At 40.4% G+C, this 15385-nt stretch overlaps 1 protein-coding gene across 1 annotated transcript in view; it reads right to left on the bottom strand.

Annotated features, from left to right (window-relative positions):
• tmem39b (transmembrane protein 39B) overlaps positions 1 to 15385 on the bottom strand; it is a 66558-nt gene that overhangs the window by 43703 nt on the left and 7470 nt on the right. The window contains exons 2-3 of the mRNA XM_059949105.1: positions 8934 to 9119; positions 6015 to 6234 (exon numbers count right to left, since the gene is read on the bottom strand). Coding sequence (XP_059805088.1) covers positions 6015 to 6234; positions 8934 to 9061 — 348 coding nt within the window. The 5' untranslated portion in view covers positions 9062 to 9119. The remainder of the gene's footprint in view (positions 1 to 6014; positions 6235 to 8933; positions 9120 to 15385) is intronic.

Below are 15385 nucleotides of genomic sequence, written 5' to 3'. Positions count from 1 at the left end.
TTTCTAGTGATTTGATATCATTGCTTACCATCAGGGCCACGCCACCCCCTTTACCTACCTTCCTATCTTTCCTATAAATTGTGTACCCTTGGACATTCAGCTCCCAAACACATCCATCATTTAGCCATGACTCGGTGATGGCCACAATGTCATATCTTTTAACTTGTAGCTGTACAACAAGGTCATCCACTTTATGCTGCATGCATTTAAGTACAGTACATTTAGATCAGTATCTGTTACCGATTTTGCTATATTTCTATCACACTGCAAATTATCCTGTCTATTCACCTGCCTGTCCTTCTTGCCATCTTTGCTGCACAGTATCTTTGACTTATTTCTGTTTTCCTCTTCCTCAACCCTTAACACCCTGGTTTCCTTCCCCCTGCCAACTTAGTTTAAACCCTCCCTAACAGTTATATTAAACAATCCCACCAGGGTATTAGTACCCTTTGAGTTCAGGTGTAACCCATAGTTTTTGTATAAGTCATATCTTCCCCCAAAATACATCCCAATGATCCAAGAATTTGAAACCCTGCCCCCTGCACTCAATCCTGGAAGATCTAGACAGCAAAGATGAATACTCTTTATGATACTCTTTATTGACTACAGAGCAGTATTCAATACCATCATCGCCTCAGAACTAATTAATAAGCTTCAAGATTTTGGCCTCAATATCTCCATGTGCAATTGTACCCTTTGTTTTCTCACTTGCATATATGTCAGTTCAGATTGGCAACAACATCTCCTCCACAATTTTAATCAGCACAGGTGCTCCACAAGCCTGTGAGCTTAATCCTCTACTCTACCCACTTCATACTTATGACTGTGCGGCTAAGCACAGCTCCAATGCCATATTCAATTTTGCTGACGACACCACTGCTGTAAGCCAAATCAAAAGGGGGTGATGAATTAGCAAATAGGAAGAAGATAGAAAATCTGGCTGTGATGCCATAACAACAAACTCTTACTCAATGTCAACAAGACCAAGGAACCAATTAATGACTTTAGGGGAAGAAAACCAGAGGTCCATGAGCCAGTCCACAATGGAGAATCAAAGGCAGAGAGGGTCACCAACTTTAAATTCCTCACTATTATTGGTTCATATGACCTGTCCTGGGACCACCATGTAGGGCAATTACAAAGAAATATGGCAGCGCCATTACTTCTTTAGGAGTTTGCAAAGATTCAGCACGACATCTAAAACTTTGACAAACTTCTATAAATGTGTAGTAGAGAGCATATTGACTGGCTGGTATGCAAACATGGAAAATCCTGCTAAAAGTAGCGGATATGGCCCAATCCATCATGGGTAAAACACTCTCCACCATTGAGCATATGTACACGGAACACTGTTGCAGAGAAAGCAGCATCCATCATCAGAAACTTCCACCACCCAGGATTTGCTCTCCTCACTGCCACCAGAAAGTAAGTACAGGAGGCTCAGGGCTCACACCACCAGGTTCAGGAACAGTTATTATCCCTTAATGATCAGGCTCTTGAACCAGAGGGATACCTTCACTCAACTTCACTTGTCCCATCATTGAATTGTTCCCACAATCTATGGACTCAGTTTCAAGGACTCATCTCATATTCTCAATATTTATTGCTTATTTATTTATTTTTGTATTTGCACACTGATTGAACACCCACATTGGTGTGGTCTTTCATTGAATCTGTTATGGTTATTTATTCTATGATGTATTGATTGAGCATGCACACAAGAAAATGAATTGCAGGGTTGTATACAGGACATGCATGTACTCTGATGATAAATTTACTAAACTTACTTTGAATTTTGAACTAAGAATCAGAAGGTATGGATTAACAAAAAATATTAATCCAAAAAAACAAGCACTGTAGAATTGAAAAAGAATAAATAATTCATTATGTTAATAATGCTATCAGATTTTACAGACCAATGAAGATAATTCATAATTATATTTGTTATACTTGTGTTCTTGAAGATGTGCGTGTATGGGAAGAGTAGAAGGGGAAAGGTGGAGAAAGGCATTAAAAAAGAAATTAAGGTTGTAGGAGTAGTTGAATTCATAGAAGGTTTAAGCAAAATAGGTAAAGGATCAGATGGTGTTTTACATTGATTTTTGTAAAGTTAGACCTGATGGGAACTTTCTAGTGCAGGGGTCGGCAACGTTTACCACTGAAAGAGCCAATATGGACCCATTTCCCACAGAAAAGAAAAAACTGGGAGCCACAAAACCCGTTTGACATTTAAAATGAAATAACACTGCATACAACGGTTTTTTTTTGCCTTTATGCTGTGTATAAACAAACTATGTGCTGCATTTATGAAATTGATGAACTCCTGCAGAGAAAACGAAATTACATTTCTGCATGCAACAAAAACATTTTGAACTCCGAAAAAAAGACATTGGGTTGAAGGTTACTCCATAGTTAGCCTACCTTGGATCGAAGAATTAAAAGAAAACGCGCACTGGTGGGTGTCAGGTATTGGCAGTGGTGATGTATATTAATAGCGATAAAAAACACGTTGTAGCGGTGTGCTACACGCAGCGCTAAAATAAAGACACTGCAGTCAAAGGTAACTTTATTCGAACTAAACAGCCTTGCTTTAAAGCCTCCCTCAACCCGTCCCCGTGGGCGCGGATGCTCCAAAAGACACGTACTCACAAACCCCCATAGGCTATCTCCCTTAGCCAGAACGGTGGCTAATTGTGAGCCGGTTCGGATGTGCCAGGAAATGGGGTCTCCACAACGTTTTTAGATTGTACAAGATCACCATAATCTTAAAATTTCGAATTACGTTTCAAAAACTAACAAACCACGGGGAGCCGCAGCACAGAGATGAAAAAGTCGCATGCGGCTCCGGAGCCGCGGGTTGCCGACCCCTGTTCTAGTGAATCTCATCTGCTCCTCTTGGACTTTCACATCCATCCTGATGTCACATGACTAGATTTGGAAATAATTATTACAGTTGTGGTATAACCAGCATTTGCTACATGGTTACAGGAGTCATTTCAGTTAATTAGAACATAGAACAATACAGCACAGGTACGGGCCCTATAGCTCACAATATTGTGCCAAACCAATTAAATTAGTAATCAAATGGGCAACTAAACACAATGTTGATATCCTTCCATTTTGCTCACATTCATGTGGCTACCCAAAAGTCTCTCAAAAGCTTCTACCTTCACCCCAAGCAGCACATTTCAGGCACTCACCACCCCTTGTGTAGAAAACATGCCCCTCACATCTCAACTAAAATGCATGTCCTCTGTTATTAGACATTTCACCCTAGGACTTCCATTAAGATGGCAGCATGCTCAGATGCAGCATCCACTCCAGTTGCAATCAAAGGTGTACTTGTTCATCCTTTACATCTATTTTTACGATCAGAAGTCACTACTGGATACTAAGAACACCAAGTACTGCAAGACTATCCCATCAGCAAGTTGCTAGAGTGTGATGGAGCTGCACGTATTGCATATTGTTGTGGTGAAATCGCTTGGACTTATGTACTGTTGTGCTGAGATGGTGTGGTGTGCAAGTGAATGCCTTAGACATTTTTATTGTGATTGCAAGACCCTGTTAGACATTGGTAATATAGAGTACTGCAAGTCCGCTTCACTGGAGAGTCTGATGACAGGGAAGCTGCACTGACATAGTTGTGATGAGGACAAGGCTCTAGGAGAGGAGATGCTAGAGGTGGTGTGGGAGAGAGCAGAGCCCTCTGTGGACACACTGGAATCCATACTGGGTTGGAGGCTGGCCCCTGCTGTCAGTGCTGCTCTCCAGTATTCACTCAGTGTTGCCCTCCGTTGTTTGACAGTTCAACTTGAAAAAGATACTACCTGTCTACACTATCAATGCCTCTCATAATCTTATAAACCTCTATCAGTTCTCTCCTCAGCATCTGGCACTCCAGAGAAAACATAACTTTGTCTAATCTTTCGTTAAAGCACATGCCTTCAAATCCAGGTAGCATCCTGAGTAAACCTCTTCTATACCCTCTCCAAAGCCTCAACACCCTTCCCACAATGGGGTGACCAGAACTGTATGCAATATTCCAGGTGCTGCCTAACTCAAGTTTTATAAAGCTGTAGCACAACTTCCTGGCTTTTAAATACAAGGCCTCATCTAGTTAAGGTAAACATGCCACATGGTTTCCTAACCATCCCATCCTGTGTAGCCACTTTCTGGGTGCTATGAACGTGGAGCCCAAGATCCCTCTGCACATCAACACTGTTAAGGGTCTTACTCTTAACAGAATTCTATCTCTTTAATTTGCCTTACCAAGGTGTAACACCTCATATTTGTCTGAGATAAATTCCAACTACCATTTCTCCACCCATATCTGCAATTGATCTATTTCCCACTGTATTCTTTGCCAGTCTTCTACTGCATCCACAACACCAACAATCGTCGTATCATCTCCAAATACTAATCCACCCATCTGTTTTTCATCCAGATCATTTATATAAATCACAGCAGCAGAGGTCCCAATACAGATCCCTGCAGAACAGACCTCCAGCTAGAATAAGTCCCTTCGACCACTATCCTCATCAAAATTCAATCAATTAAGTTCATGTTGCCTCCCAGCACAGCAATCTTATTATCATTCTCAATTCCCTAATTTCTATATACCTCAGCTTCTCATCTGTCCACCTACTATTTATTGCAAATTGAGCCTGATATCGAGGTAGGACCCAAATTAATAATGTACCTGATGAAAAGTTGAAGTAAATAAGTTCAAGTCATTCAACTGTACGGTGTTGAATTGTTCCTACCATCCATGGTCACCATGGCTCCACGTTACCCAAGCCCTTCACAAATTAAATGCCAAACTGGTGTCTCACCATGAAACACAAAAACTAACATCAACTAACTGCAAATGAATGATAAGCAGTAGCAACAGGCTTCCCAATTACAACAGAGGGAAAGAGAAATGTATCTAAATCAAATTTTACTAATAATGTTAAATAAAATTACTGAATTCACCCCTTACTTACCCAAACCCAACATGGGATAACCACATATGCCAAAGACCACTGGATTTAGTAAGATTTGAAATTTGTAGTCTAAGCACACCCATTGTCAGTAACAAATAAAAGATTAAAACAGAAGCATGAATAGAGCACCTGACCCCTCACACCTAATCTGCACTAGGGTCAACTCCTCGTGTCAATTCCCCTATCACTCAATTCCCTGATCTTTCAATACCTACTTTAAATACCTAGCCCTCCACAACCCTCCAGAATGCACCACAGTTTTAAATGAACCCCCCCCCCCGAATCTCTATGTCTCCTCATTTGAGAATTTTCCACTTGTGTAAACATCTCAACATCTACTCCTTCATGCCCTCCAAAGATCTTATATTTTCCAATGAGGTCACCCCTCGTTCTTCTAAATTCAGAAGAATACAAATTCAGCATTGAATCCTGGAAGAGATTACTGTCTACCATCCTTCAGTATGAAAAAACATATGTTTACTATTACTGTCCACTATCTACCTTTAAACCGATTTCCAATCTATACGGCTAGCAGCCTGTAATTCTAAGACCATCAATGACTAACCACTTTGTGGGATTTTTATCAAATACCTTCTAATAGTACATTCAAAATTTACTACATTCCCTTCACTAACCTCTTGATCCTACAGCAAATAACTTAATTCCACTGATACAAAAGGATTTGCCTTCAAAAAATCCATTGTCTCCTCTTTCTCAATTCAAGTTCCTTCAAAAGCTACTAACATTTTCCCTCATGTCCTTTTTTCTAGGCTCAGCGTTGCAGTCAACAGAAAATAATAGTAACAGTTGAGATTATGGCAACACTGTGGTATCCCAGATAGAGGGAAAACAGTACAATTAAAGATCTGACCAATACAATGCTATGTTAAATACAATTAACAGAATGACATTCCCTTTACTCAGAGCTTAAACTTGAATTCACCAATGCATTCAGGATTCATCAAAACATTTGACATAAAGAACTTGTACATAAATCATCACTGAACAAAAAAAAATTATACCCACCAGTGACGTAAATGAGGGCGGATGAGCAGGAGGATACCACCAAACCGTTTTATAGATGTTGATATAATGAACAAACAAAGCTATGAGGTGGCAGAAGAGAAGATGAAGTTCAAACAGAACGCTTTTCTCAAGAGGTAATTCAGGAATCTTGCTGTGTTTTAAAGGAATCACAGTCTGGGTTGCAAGGGGAGGACTTGTCAAGCCAGTTCCCGATCCACTCCTAAAATAAATTTTTTTTTTAAACTCAGTTGATTACATCATGATAATGCTATACTTATCAGTGACATTACATTATCTGTTTACGAGAAATGAAAGGAATCACACAATTACTGATCAAAGCATGATACTTTTTAATCAATCACTAGATTTTATGTATTTTCTCCCCACAAAAAAAATTAGCTGGAAAAACTCAACAATTCAGGCAGCATCTGTAGTGGGAAAGGAATGTTCAACTTTTACAATTGCGACCGCACATAAAATCTCACCACAGGATATCACTAAAACACAGTATAGATACAGGCCTCTTTCAGTCAGGGAAGAGTATACTGTAGAAGTTGGGTGTTACTTTGCAGCTATACAAGACATTGATAAAACCGCATTTGGATATTATGCTCAGTTTTGGTCACACTACTATAGAAAAGATGCTATTAAACTGGAAATAATGAAGAGAAGATTTGCAAGGATGTTTCCAGTATCCAGTCACTGAGTCATGTAGAGAAGATGAGCTGGATTGAGAACAGTAGTAGACTGAGGGGTGATCTTATAAAATCAAGAGAGATATACTGAAGATAGGGTGAAAATGCACAGTCTTTTTCCCAGCAACACACACAAAATGCTGGAGGAACTCAGCTGGCCAGGCAGTATCTACGAAAAAGAATACAGTTGATGTTTCGGCCAAAATTTCAACCGTACTCTTTTCCATAGACGCAGCCTGGCTTGCTGAGTTCCTCCAGCATTTTGTGTGTTTTACTCGGATTTCCAGCATCTGCAGATTTTCTCTTGTTTGATAATCTTTCTTCCAAGGTTGGGGAATCAAGAACTGGAGGGCATAGGTTTAAAGTGAGAGGGGTGAGTTTTAATAGGAACCCAAAGGTATATTCTTGTGTTGTTCTTTGTTCTATTCAAATATTTAAAATTTTTGCATGCTTTGAGAATGCAAATTCAGGGATACAAGTCTCAAGTTAAGAGGCTGGCCGTTCAGGGAAAATGATGCAGGGGCAGTAAATCTTTGGTATTGTCTACACAAGGGTTGCAAATATTGACAGGTTGAACACTTGGAAATTAATGGAATGAAAACATTGCAAGAAGTGGCAGTCAAATAAAAGAATCAAAGGTAAGAGTGCTACCAATTGAAAACATTCCCCAATGAAAATAGCCATGAAAAAATTTTAGTAGAGCTCAATTTCTTATATTCAATGATAATTTTGGAAATTAAATTATAAATGCACTAAGACATAGAAGTTTTGATGACCAAGGTTTAGCAGGTGGTCTTGCTATAGGAAGGATGTCATTAAACTAGGCAGGGGGCACAGCATCAAAATAGAGGGACATCCATCCCTTTTGAGAACGAATTTCTTTAGCCAGAGGGTAGTGGATCTGTGGAATTCATTGCCACAGATGGTTGTGGAAGTCAAGTCATTGGGTATTTTAAAGCAGAGGTTGATATTTCTTCATTACTAAGGGTGCCAAAGGTTACATGGAAATGAGAGGAGAATAGGGTTGAGAAGATAATAAATCATTCATAATGGAGTGGTGGAGCTGACTCCAGCCAAATTGCCTAAATCTTCCCCTATATCATGGTCTAAGACCATAATTTGAGAGGGTGTAATGCCCTTAAATGGAAATTCCTATAAAAAGTAGTGGATACAGTCCAGTTCATCACGAGTAAAGTCCTCCCCACCATTAAGAATATAGATACAGAGCATTCTCTCAGGAAAGCAGCATCTATCAATGGGGACTCTCACTGCCCAGTCATGCTCTTTCCTTGCTGCTGCCATCAGGAAGAAGGTGCAGGAACCTCAGGACTCACATTATCAGGGTCAGGAACAGTTATTGCCCCTCAACCATCAGGCTCTTGAACCAGAGGGGATAATTTCACTCAACTTTACTTTCTCCAACACTGAATTGTTCCCTCAACCTGTGGACTCACTTTCAAGGACTCTTCACTTCATATCTGAGATAGTTATTGTTTATTTATTATTATTTTTTTTCTTTTGTATTTGCAGTTTATTGTCTTCTGTGCCTCAGCTGTCTGCCCTGTTAGGTGCAGTCTTCCATTGATTCTATTATGGTTATTGGATTTACTGAGTATGCCCACAAGAAAATAAATCTCAGGATTGAACACGATATTTATATATGTACTTTGACAATAAATTTACTTTGAACTTTCTCCTCTCCCCATCAGCCGAAGATACAAAAGTTGAAAGCACATACCAGAAGACTCAGTGATAATTACACTACATTGTTACAAGCTACTGAACAGCCCTAAGTACAATAAATTAGACTCTTGACCTCACCATCTATCTTGCTACTGCACTGTCTACCTAGATTGCATTTTCTCTGTAACTGTAACAATTTATTCTGCTTTCTGTTATTGCTTTTCCTTGTACTATCTCAATGCACTGTTGTAATGAAATGACCTGTATGGACAGCATGCAAAACAGTTTTTCATCGTACCTCAGTACATGTGACAATAATAAAATAATTCACTCATTACATAATAGGAAGCAAAGGAGACAAATTTAGCTCAATTAGACAACTTGATCAGCCTGTTTTCATGCTGTAAGTCTAATACTCTACAAGTCAAGCACATGTATGGTACTTCTAAAATTTTAATATCAAAATATAAAAAGTTTGACATAACTATGTTAGACAGAAAGACACAGGAGTGATTTTCATCTGCACAAGAATTTCCTTTACCTGGTTCTTGAACGTACTCCCGTAATAGGTGAGCTGGTAGAATAGCCGGAACCTCCTAATGATCCAGATTCATTGAGTGGTGTCCTGCAATAGGATGTCCTACTTGGCCCTCTTCTGCCCCCTGCCATGCCAAAGTGTGGCACGTTACCTTTCACTCTTGATAATTTGTATTTAGTCAAGAGCTTGCTGTAATAGAACAAAATGCATTTTACATCACCAATATTTCTGCAAAGATTTCAGAGAATGGCTGTTCAATCTGACAAAATTCTACACAAGCAGAATGCAGGTTGAGCAGCCCTTATCCGAAATGCTTGAGGTTGCAAGCGTTTCATATTTAGGATTTTTTTCGGTGTTATGGACCAGCAACAATAGATGTAGAATGGAGTCGGGGAATTATTGCAAAACAACTAGACTTATTAACATTTACTCAGAAATGTAGAAAATTAGACAAATGACTAACTTAAACAGAAGTTAATGGCATTATGCATCTACAGCTCCCAAATAGTCAAACTTAGAAACAATTCTTAACAAAGTCTTACTCAAGCACAGTATTAGAGTGGCAGTTTAGAAAGTCCAGGTGATTCATGAGACTTGTATATTCATGGTGCAACGAAGAGATGATCTTGGAAATTCACAATACAGCAGAGAAGCGATCTTGCTGATACGAAAAAGGTTACCATAGTTTGCAGCCACAGAGTACAGTTGGTCCTCCTTATCCGTGGGGGATTGGTTCCAGGACTCCTCCCCCTCCCCCCCCCCCCCCACCCCCGTGGATGCCAAGAAGTGCCGATGCTCAAGTCAGTGGACTTTAGGACCCGGCAGAGCTCCAGAGTTTATTTAACCTGTCTCAGTGTGGTGGACTTTAGGACCCGGCAGGGCTCAGGACCACCGCCCACAGAGTTTCTGTTCCGGAAAACAATCACGATTGAAAATAAAGTGGAAATAATAAAGCGACTGGAAAGAGATGAAACACCAACAGTCATTGGAAAAGCATTAGGCTACAGTTGGTCAACAATCGGAACAATTTTAAAGGATAAAGTGAGAATAATGGAACATGTGAAGGCCCTGCCCCGATGAAAGCTACAATTATTACTAAGCACCACAGTGGTTTAATTATTGAAATATATACATTTCTTAAGTGTTTCATAAGCATAGAAAAGTAAAATATATACTGTACTATATACTAAGACAAATGTTTGACTAACTGATGCTAAATAATACCAGATGTACCTGTTCCGGTTTTTTTCCGATTCTTGATCCATGGTAACCTATGCATGTCCCCGTCCCCCCATCCCCCATATACTTTAAATCACTCTAGAATACTTATAATACCTAATACAATGTAAATAGTTGTTATACTGTATTGTTTAGGGAATAATGACAAGAAAAAAAGTCTGCACATGCTCAAACAAGTGCTGGAGAGAGAACTTTCAGGTTTTCCCAATCCGTGGTTGGTTGAATCCGCGCATGCAGAACCCACAGATAAGGAGGGCCAACTGTACCTTTTCCGAAGAGTCCAAGAAGAGCGAGATTTCACAGAGTAACTGACAGGGCATGTCCCTTTCGCCAAAATGGGGACCACAGAACACCCGAGACCATGCAGGGGTTAACCAAAAGTTCGTGCCACAATCCACATATGGATTATATGAAATGCCAATCACATTCAAAATGCACAGAGTGCTGCCAGCTAACCCAATCCTTTGGGTTCTTTCGAAGCCTGCAGTCTTCACTCTCACTCTCTTTTCCTTAACAACTCCTTACTGAGCGACTCCCAATTTCTCGCAGTCAGTGTTTCTCTTTTTATACCGTCGGTAGACGTCAGTGGTCCCCAACCACCGGACCGTGAGGAAATGATACGATTTGGAGATATGAAACGATATGAGTCAGCTGCATCTTTCCTCATTCCCTGTCACACCCACTGTTGAACTTGAACGCATGCAAGGTCATTATCCACACAAGGTCATCAGTCACCTAAACACATTGATACCCTAGTGCCAGGAATCACTGGTTGGCCTCGGGTAACCAGTCGACTAGCGTGGGTGGTGAGAAGAGCCGTTGCTACTGGCCTGGAATGTGGACAGATGGGCACCGCCTCTAAACTTGTTTACCACACCGAATGTTCGTGGGGAACCCAGTGCTAAAATATTCGCAGACGACCTAATTCGGGCTCAGGGTTTCATAAGTAGCAGAGCAGCTATCTCGCTGCAACCTACTGAAAGTCATCCCTCCAGCCAAACTTTAGTTGGCTGATAGATCCTACCTACCTACAAGGGGAGCAGACGCACACCCGTCACACTCCCCGCTTGGTCGGTCACTCTCTCTGGACTGTGACGCCACAGCTCCGGTACAGGGACCTCCGGCCCTTACCTTGTCCTCTCACTGGTGTGTTGCAATGATTTTATATGTTCATGCGAGGAAAATATGTGCTGTGTGTTTAATATTAAATTCATTAGATAAACCCTTTTAGAAACAAAATTGAGTGTATTAGCCATTTATAAGCGACTTATCACCTATATTCCGGTAGTGATTAACAACCACCACCACCCCCCCCCGCCGGCCGGACTGCAAGAATATTGTCAATATTGAACAGGTCCACTGTGCAATAAAAGTTGGTGACCCCCAGTATATGTCATCAAGTGAAGCTTACAGAAACGAAACCACGAATTCCCAGCAAAGCAAAACTATGATCACGTGACGCCCACAAGAATCAAAACTACAAGCTACCAGCAAAACAAGACCATAGATACATCACACTTAGTAAATGAGACCAATATCACGTGACACCGACAGGAATCGAAACTGTGGACCCATACATCAGATTTTGGAATATTTCCATTTATGTGATGAGATACCTTGGGGATGGAACCCAAATCTAAACATGAAATCCATTTACATTACATATATAGCTTATGTACAGCTAGTGCAAAGTTCACAGAATTTTCTATCTGTGATGTCAATGCTCAAAAAAATTTCAGATTTCAGAGGTTTTTGGATTTTGGAATTTCGGATTCGGGGTCTTCAACCTGTATCATTTTCTTAAGTTGACTAGAGAAGAGATCCAGAGTATTGGATCTTGTACTGGGCAATGAACCTGTGAAGTGACAGATTGAATTGAATTGAATTGAATTTCAGTTCATTGTCATTTAGAAACCACAACTGCAATGCAGTTAAAAATTAAACAACGTTCCTCCAAAATGATATCACAAAAGCACACACCAAAATAGACACCACCAGAAAGTCCACATAACGTTTGGCAATCGCCAAATCCAGAGTCAGGAGAGGCTGCTGCGTATTAATATCGCACCAAGATCTCTCAGTGGGTGAGCATGTTGGAGACAGTGACAACTCCCTAATCTTTAGCAGAGATAGACAATATGGGGAAGTATTTAACTGGGTATAAGGCTGAATGATGATGCTGTTAGGCAGGAACTTGTGAGTGTAAATAGGGAACAGATGTACACTGGGAAATGGAAAACAGAAATTGGGAGGTTTATAAGGGAGCATTTGCATGGGATTCTGGATGGCTTTCTCTCGTTTAGGCAGGGAAAGGATGGTAGGGTGAAAGACCCATGGTTGACAAGAGATATGGACGTGCACTTAAAGCTTAGGGAGCAAAGATAAAACAAGACACCTAAGATTTATAAGGTAGCCAGGAAGGAGCTTAAGAAGGGAGTAAGAGCTAGAAGGGGACATGAGAAGGCCTTGGTGAGCAAGATTAATGAAAACTTCAAGACATTCTACATGAAAATGAAGAATAACAGGATGACTATGAAGGTAGGACACTTCAGAGATAAAAGAGGAAGCATGTGCCTGGAGTTGGAAGAGGTAGGGGAGGCCCTTAATGAATACTTGCTTCAGTATTCACCAGTGAGAGGGAACTTGATGAATACAAAATCAGAGTAGAACTGGTTAATATGCTGGAACATGTCATAGTTAAGAAAGAGGAGTGGTTAAAGGAACATTTGAAAAACATTAGAATAAATAACAAACACACAAGATTCTGCAAATGCTGGAAATCTAGAGGAACACACACGAAATACTGGAGGAACTTCAGGACCTGAAGTAGGGACTCAGCCTGAAAATTGACTATTTATTCATTTCCGTAGATACTGCCTGACCTGCCGAGTTCCTCCAGCATTTTGTAATTAGGATAAATAAGGTGTTTGATAAGGTTTCCCATGGTAGGCTCATTCAGAAAGTTGGGTATCATGGGATCCAGGACAACTTAGCTGCATGGATTCAGAACTGGTTTTCTGACAGACACAGGAGGTGATTGCAAATGGATCCTAATGTATCTGGAGGTGCATACTAGCGGTACTCCATAGGGATCTATTCTGGGACTCCTTCTCTTTTATGATTTTTGTAAATGATTTAGATGAAATGGAAGGGTGGGTTGTAAACGACATGAAGGTTGGTGGTGTTGTGGATAGTGTACAAGGTTGTTTTAGGTTACAAAGGGACATTAATAAGATGCAGAGTTGGGTTAAGAAGCAGTAGATGGAGTTCACTGATGTGATACACATCGGAAGGTTGAAATTGAAGGCAAGTATCAGAATCAGCTTTATAATCACTAGCATGTATTGTAAAGTTAACTTAGCAGCAGTAGTACAATGCAATACATGATAATATAGAAGGAAAAATACATCAGTAAATCAATTATAGTAGACATGCATAAAAACAATTAAAATTGCACAAAACTGAAATAATATATTTTTAAAAAGTGAGGTAGTGTTCATGGGTTCAACATCCATTTAGAAGTTGTATGATAGAGGGGAAGAAGCTGTTCCTGAATCTCAGAGTGTGTGCCTTCAGGCTTCTATACCTCCTTCCCAACGGTAACAATGAAAAGAGGGCATGTCCTGGGTGATGGGGGTCTATAATAATGGACACCTCCTTTCCGAGGCACTGCTCCTTGAAGATGTCTTTGATACTACAGAGGCATGCTGGAGCTGACTAATTTTACAATTTTCTGTAGATTCTGTGCAGTACTCCCCATACCAGACAGTGATGCTGCCCGTCTTTCTTCTCCATGGTACATCTGTAGAAGTGTTTGAGTGTTTCATGTGACAAACCAAATCTCCTCATACTCCTATTGCTGTTATCTTGCCTTCTTTATGGCTGCATCAATGTTGGGACCAGGTTAGACCCTCAGAGATCATGACACCTAGGAACTTGAAATGTTCACTTTCTCCCCTTCCAATCCCTCTATGAGGATTGGTTCGTGTCACCTCATCTTAGCCTTTCTGAAGCCCAGAGTCAGCTCTTTCATTTTCCTGACATTGAGTGCAAAGTAGTTACTGCGACATCACTCAACTAGCTGGTATATCTCACTCCTGTATGCCCTCTCATCTCCATCTGAGATTCTACCAACAATGGTTGTATCATCAGCAAATTTATAGATGGCATTTAAGTTATACCTAGCCACACCATCATGGGTATAGAGTGAGTACAGCACTCACCCGAGCTTATCGATCAGGACTGTGGGAATGATGGTGTTAAGCACTGAGCTACAGAGAACAAACAGCATGATGACATATGGTAGGTGTTTGTATTAGGTTACAAGGTTACTGTCAGGATTCACAGCTTTGTGGAGGAACAGAGTGATCTCGGGGTACATGTCCTTTGCTCCCTCAAAGTTGCTGCACAAGTTGAAAGGTTGGTTAAGAAAGTGTATGCTGTGTTTGCCTTCATTAATCAAGGTAAGGTTGCAGCTCTATAAAACCCTGGTTAGACCACACTTCGGAATGTTGTTTTCAGCCTCATCATAGGAAAGATGTGGAAGCTTTAGAGAGTTTGCAGAGAAGAGTTAACAGGATTCTGCCTGGATTAGACAGCATGTCTTAAGAGGAAAGATTGAGCGAGCTAAGGCACTTACTCTTTTGGCGTGAAGGAGGTTGTCAGGTGACCTGATAGAGGTGTATATGATAAGAGGCATAGATAGAGTGGACAGCCAGCACATTTTCCCCAGGGTAACAATGGTTAATATGAGGTTTTTAAAAAAAAAGAGTGGTAAGTGCACAGAACGCATTGCCAGAATGATGGTATGGACAGATACATTAAAGACATTTAAAAGACATATTAAGGATGTTTCAAAAATATTTAAAGATAGTCACAAGGATGAAAGAAAAGTGGAAGGCTATGTGGGAGGTAAGACAGATTTATTTTGGAGTAGATTAAAAGGTCAGCACAGCATCATAGGCCAAAGGGCCATTGTGCTGTACTGCTCTATTTTCTGCATCAATATCTGTAGAATATTACTATATTACTATAATTTCTGCCTTCAGCTTCCACCACTCTGAAGAAATAAACCCAAGTTTGCCAACTTTATCAATGCTCTGGTAAAAAAATTTTGTACCCTCTCCAAACTCTACACATTCATGCTCACCAATATTGGACACAATACATCAACCATAGCCTAACCAAACTTCCAAACACCCACAACTATATTGATA

The sequence above is a fragment of the Hypanus sabinus genome, chromosome 24, assembly GCF_030144855.1.
Source record: "Hypanus sabinus isolate sHypSab1 chromosome 24, sHypSab1.hap1, whole genome shotgun sequence".
NCBI classification, from domain to species: domain Eukaryota; kingdom Metazoa; phylum Chordata; class Chondrichthyes; order Myliobatiformes; family Dasyatidae; genus Hypanus; species Hypanus sabinus.
The sequence above is the reverse complement of the archived record's forward strand: the minus strand, read 5'-3'. Positions and strand labels throughout refer to the sequence as shown.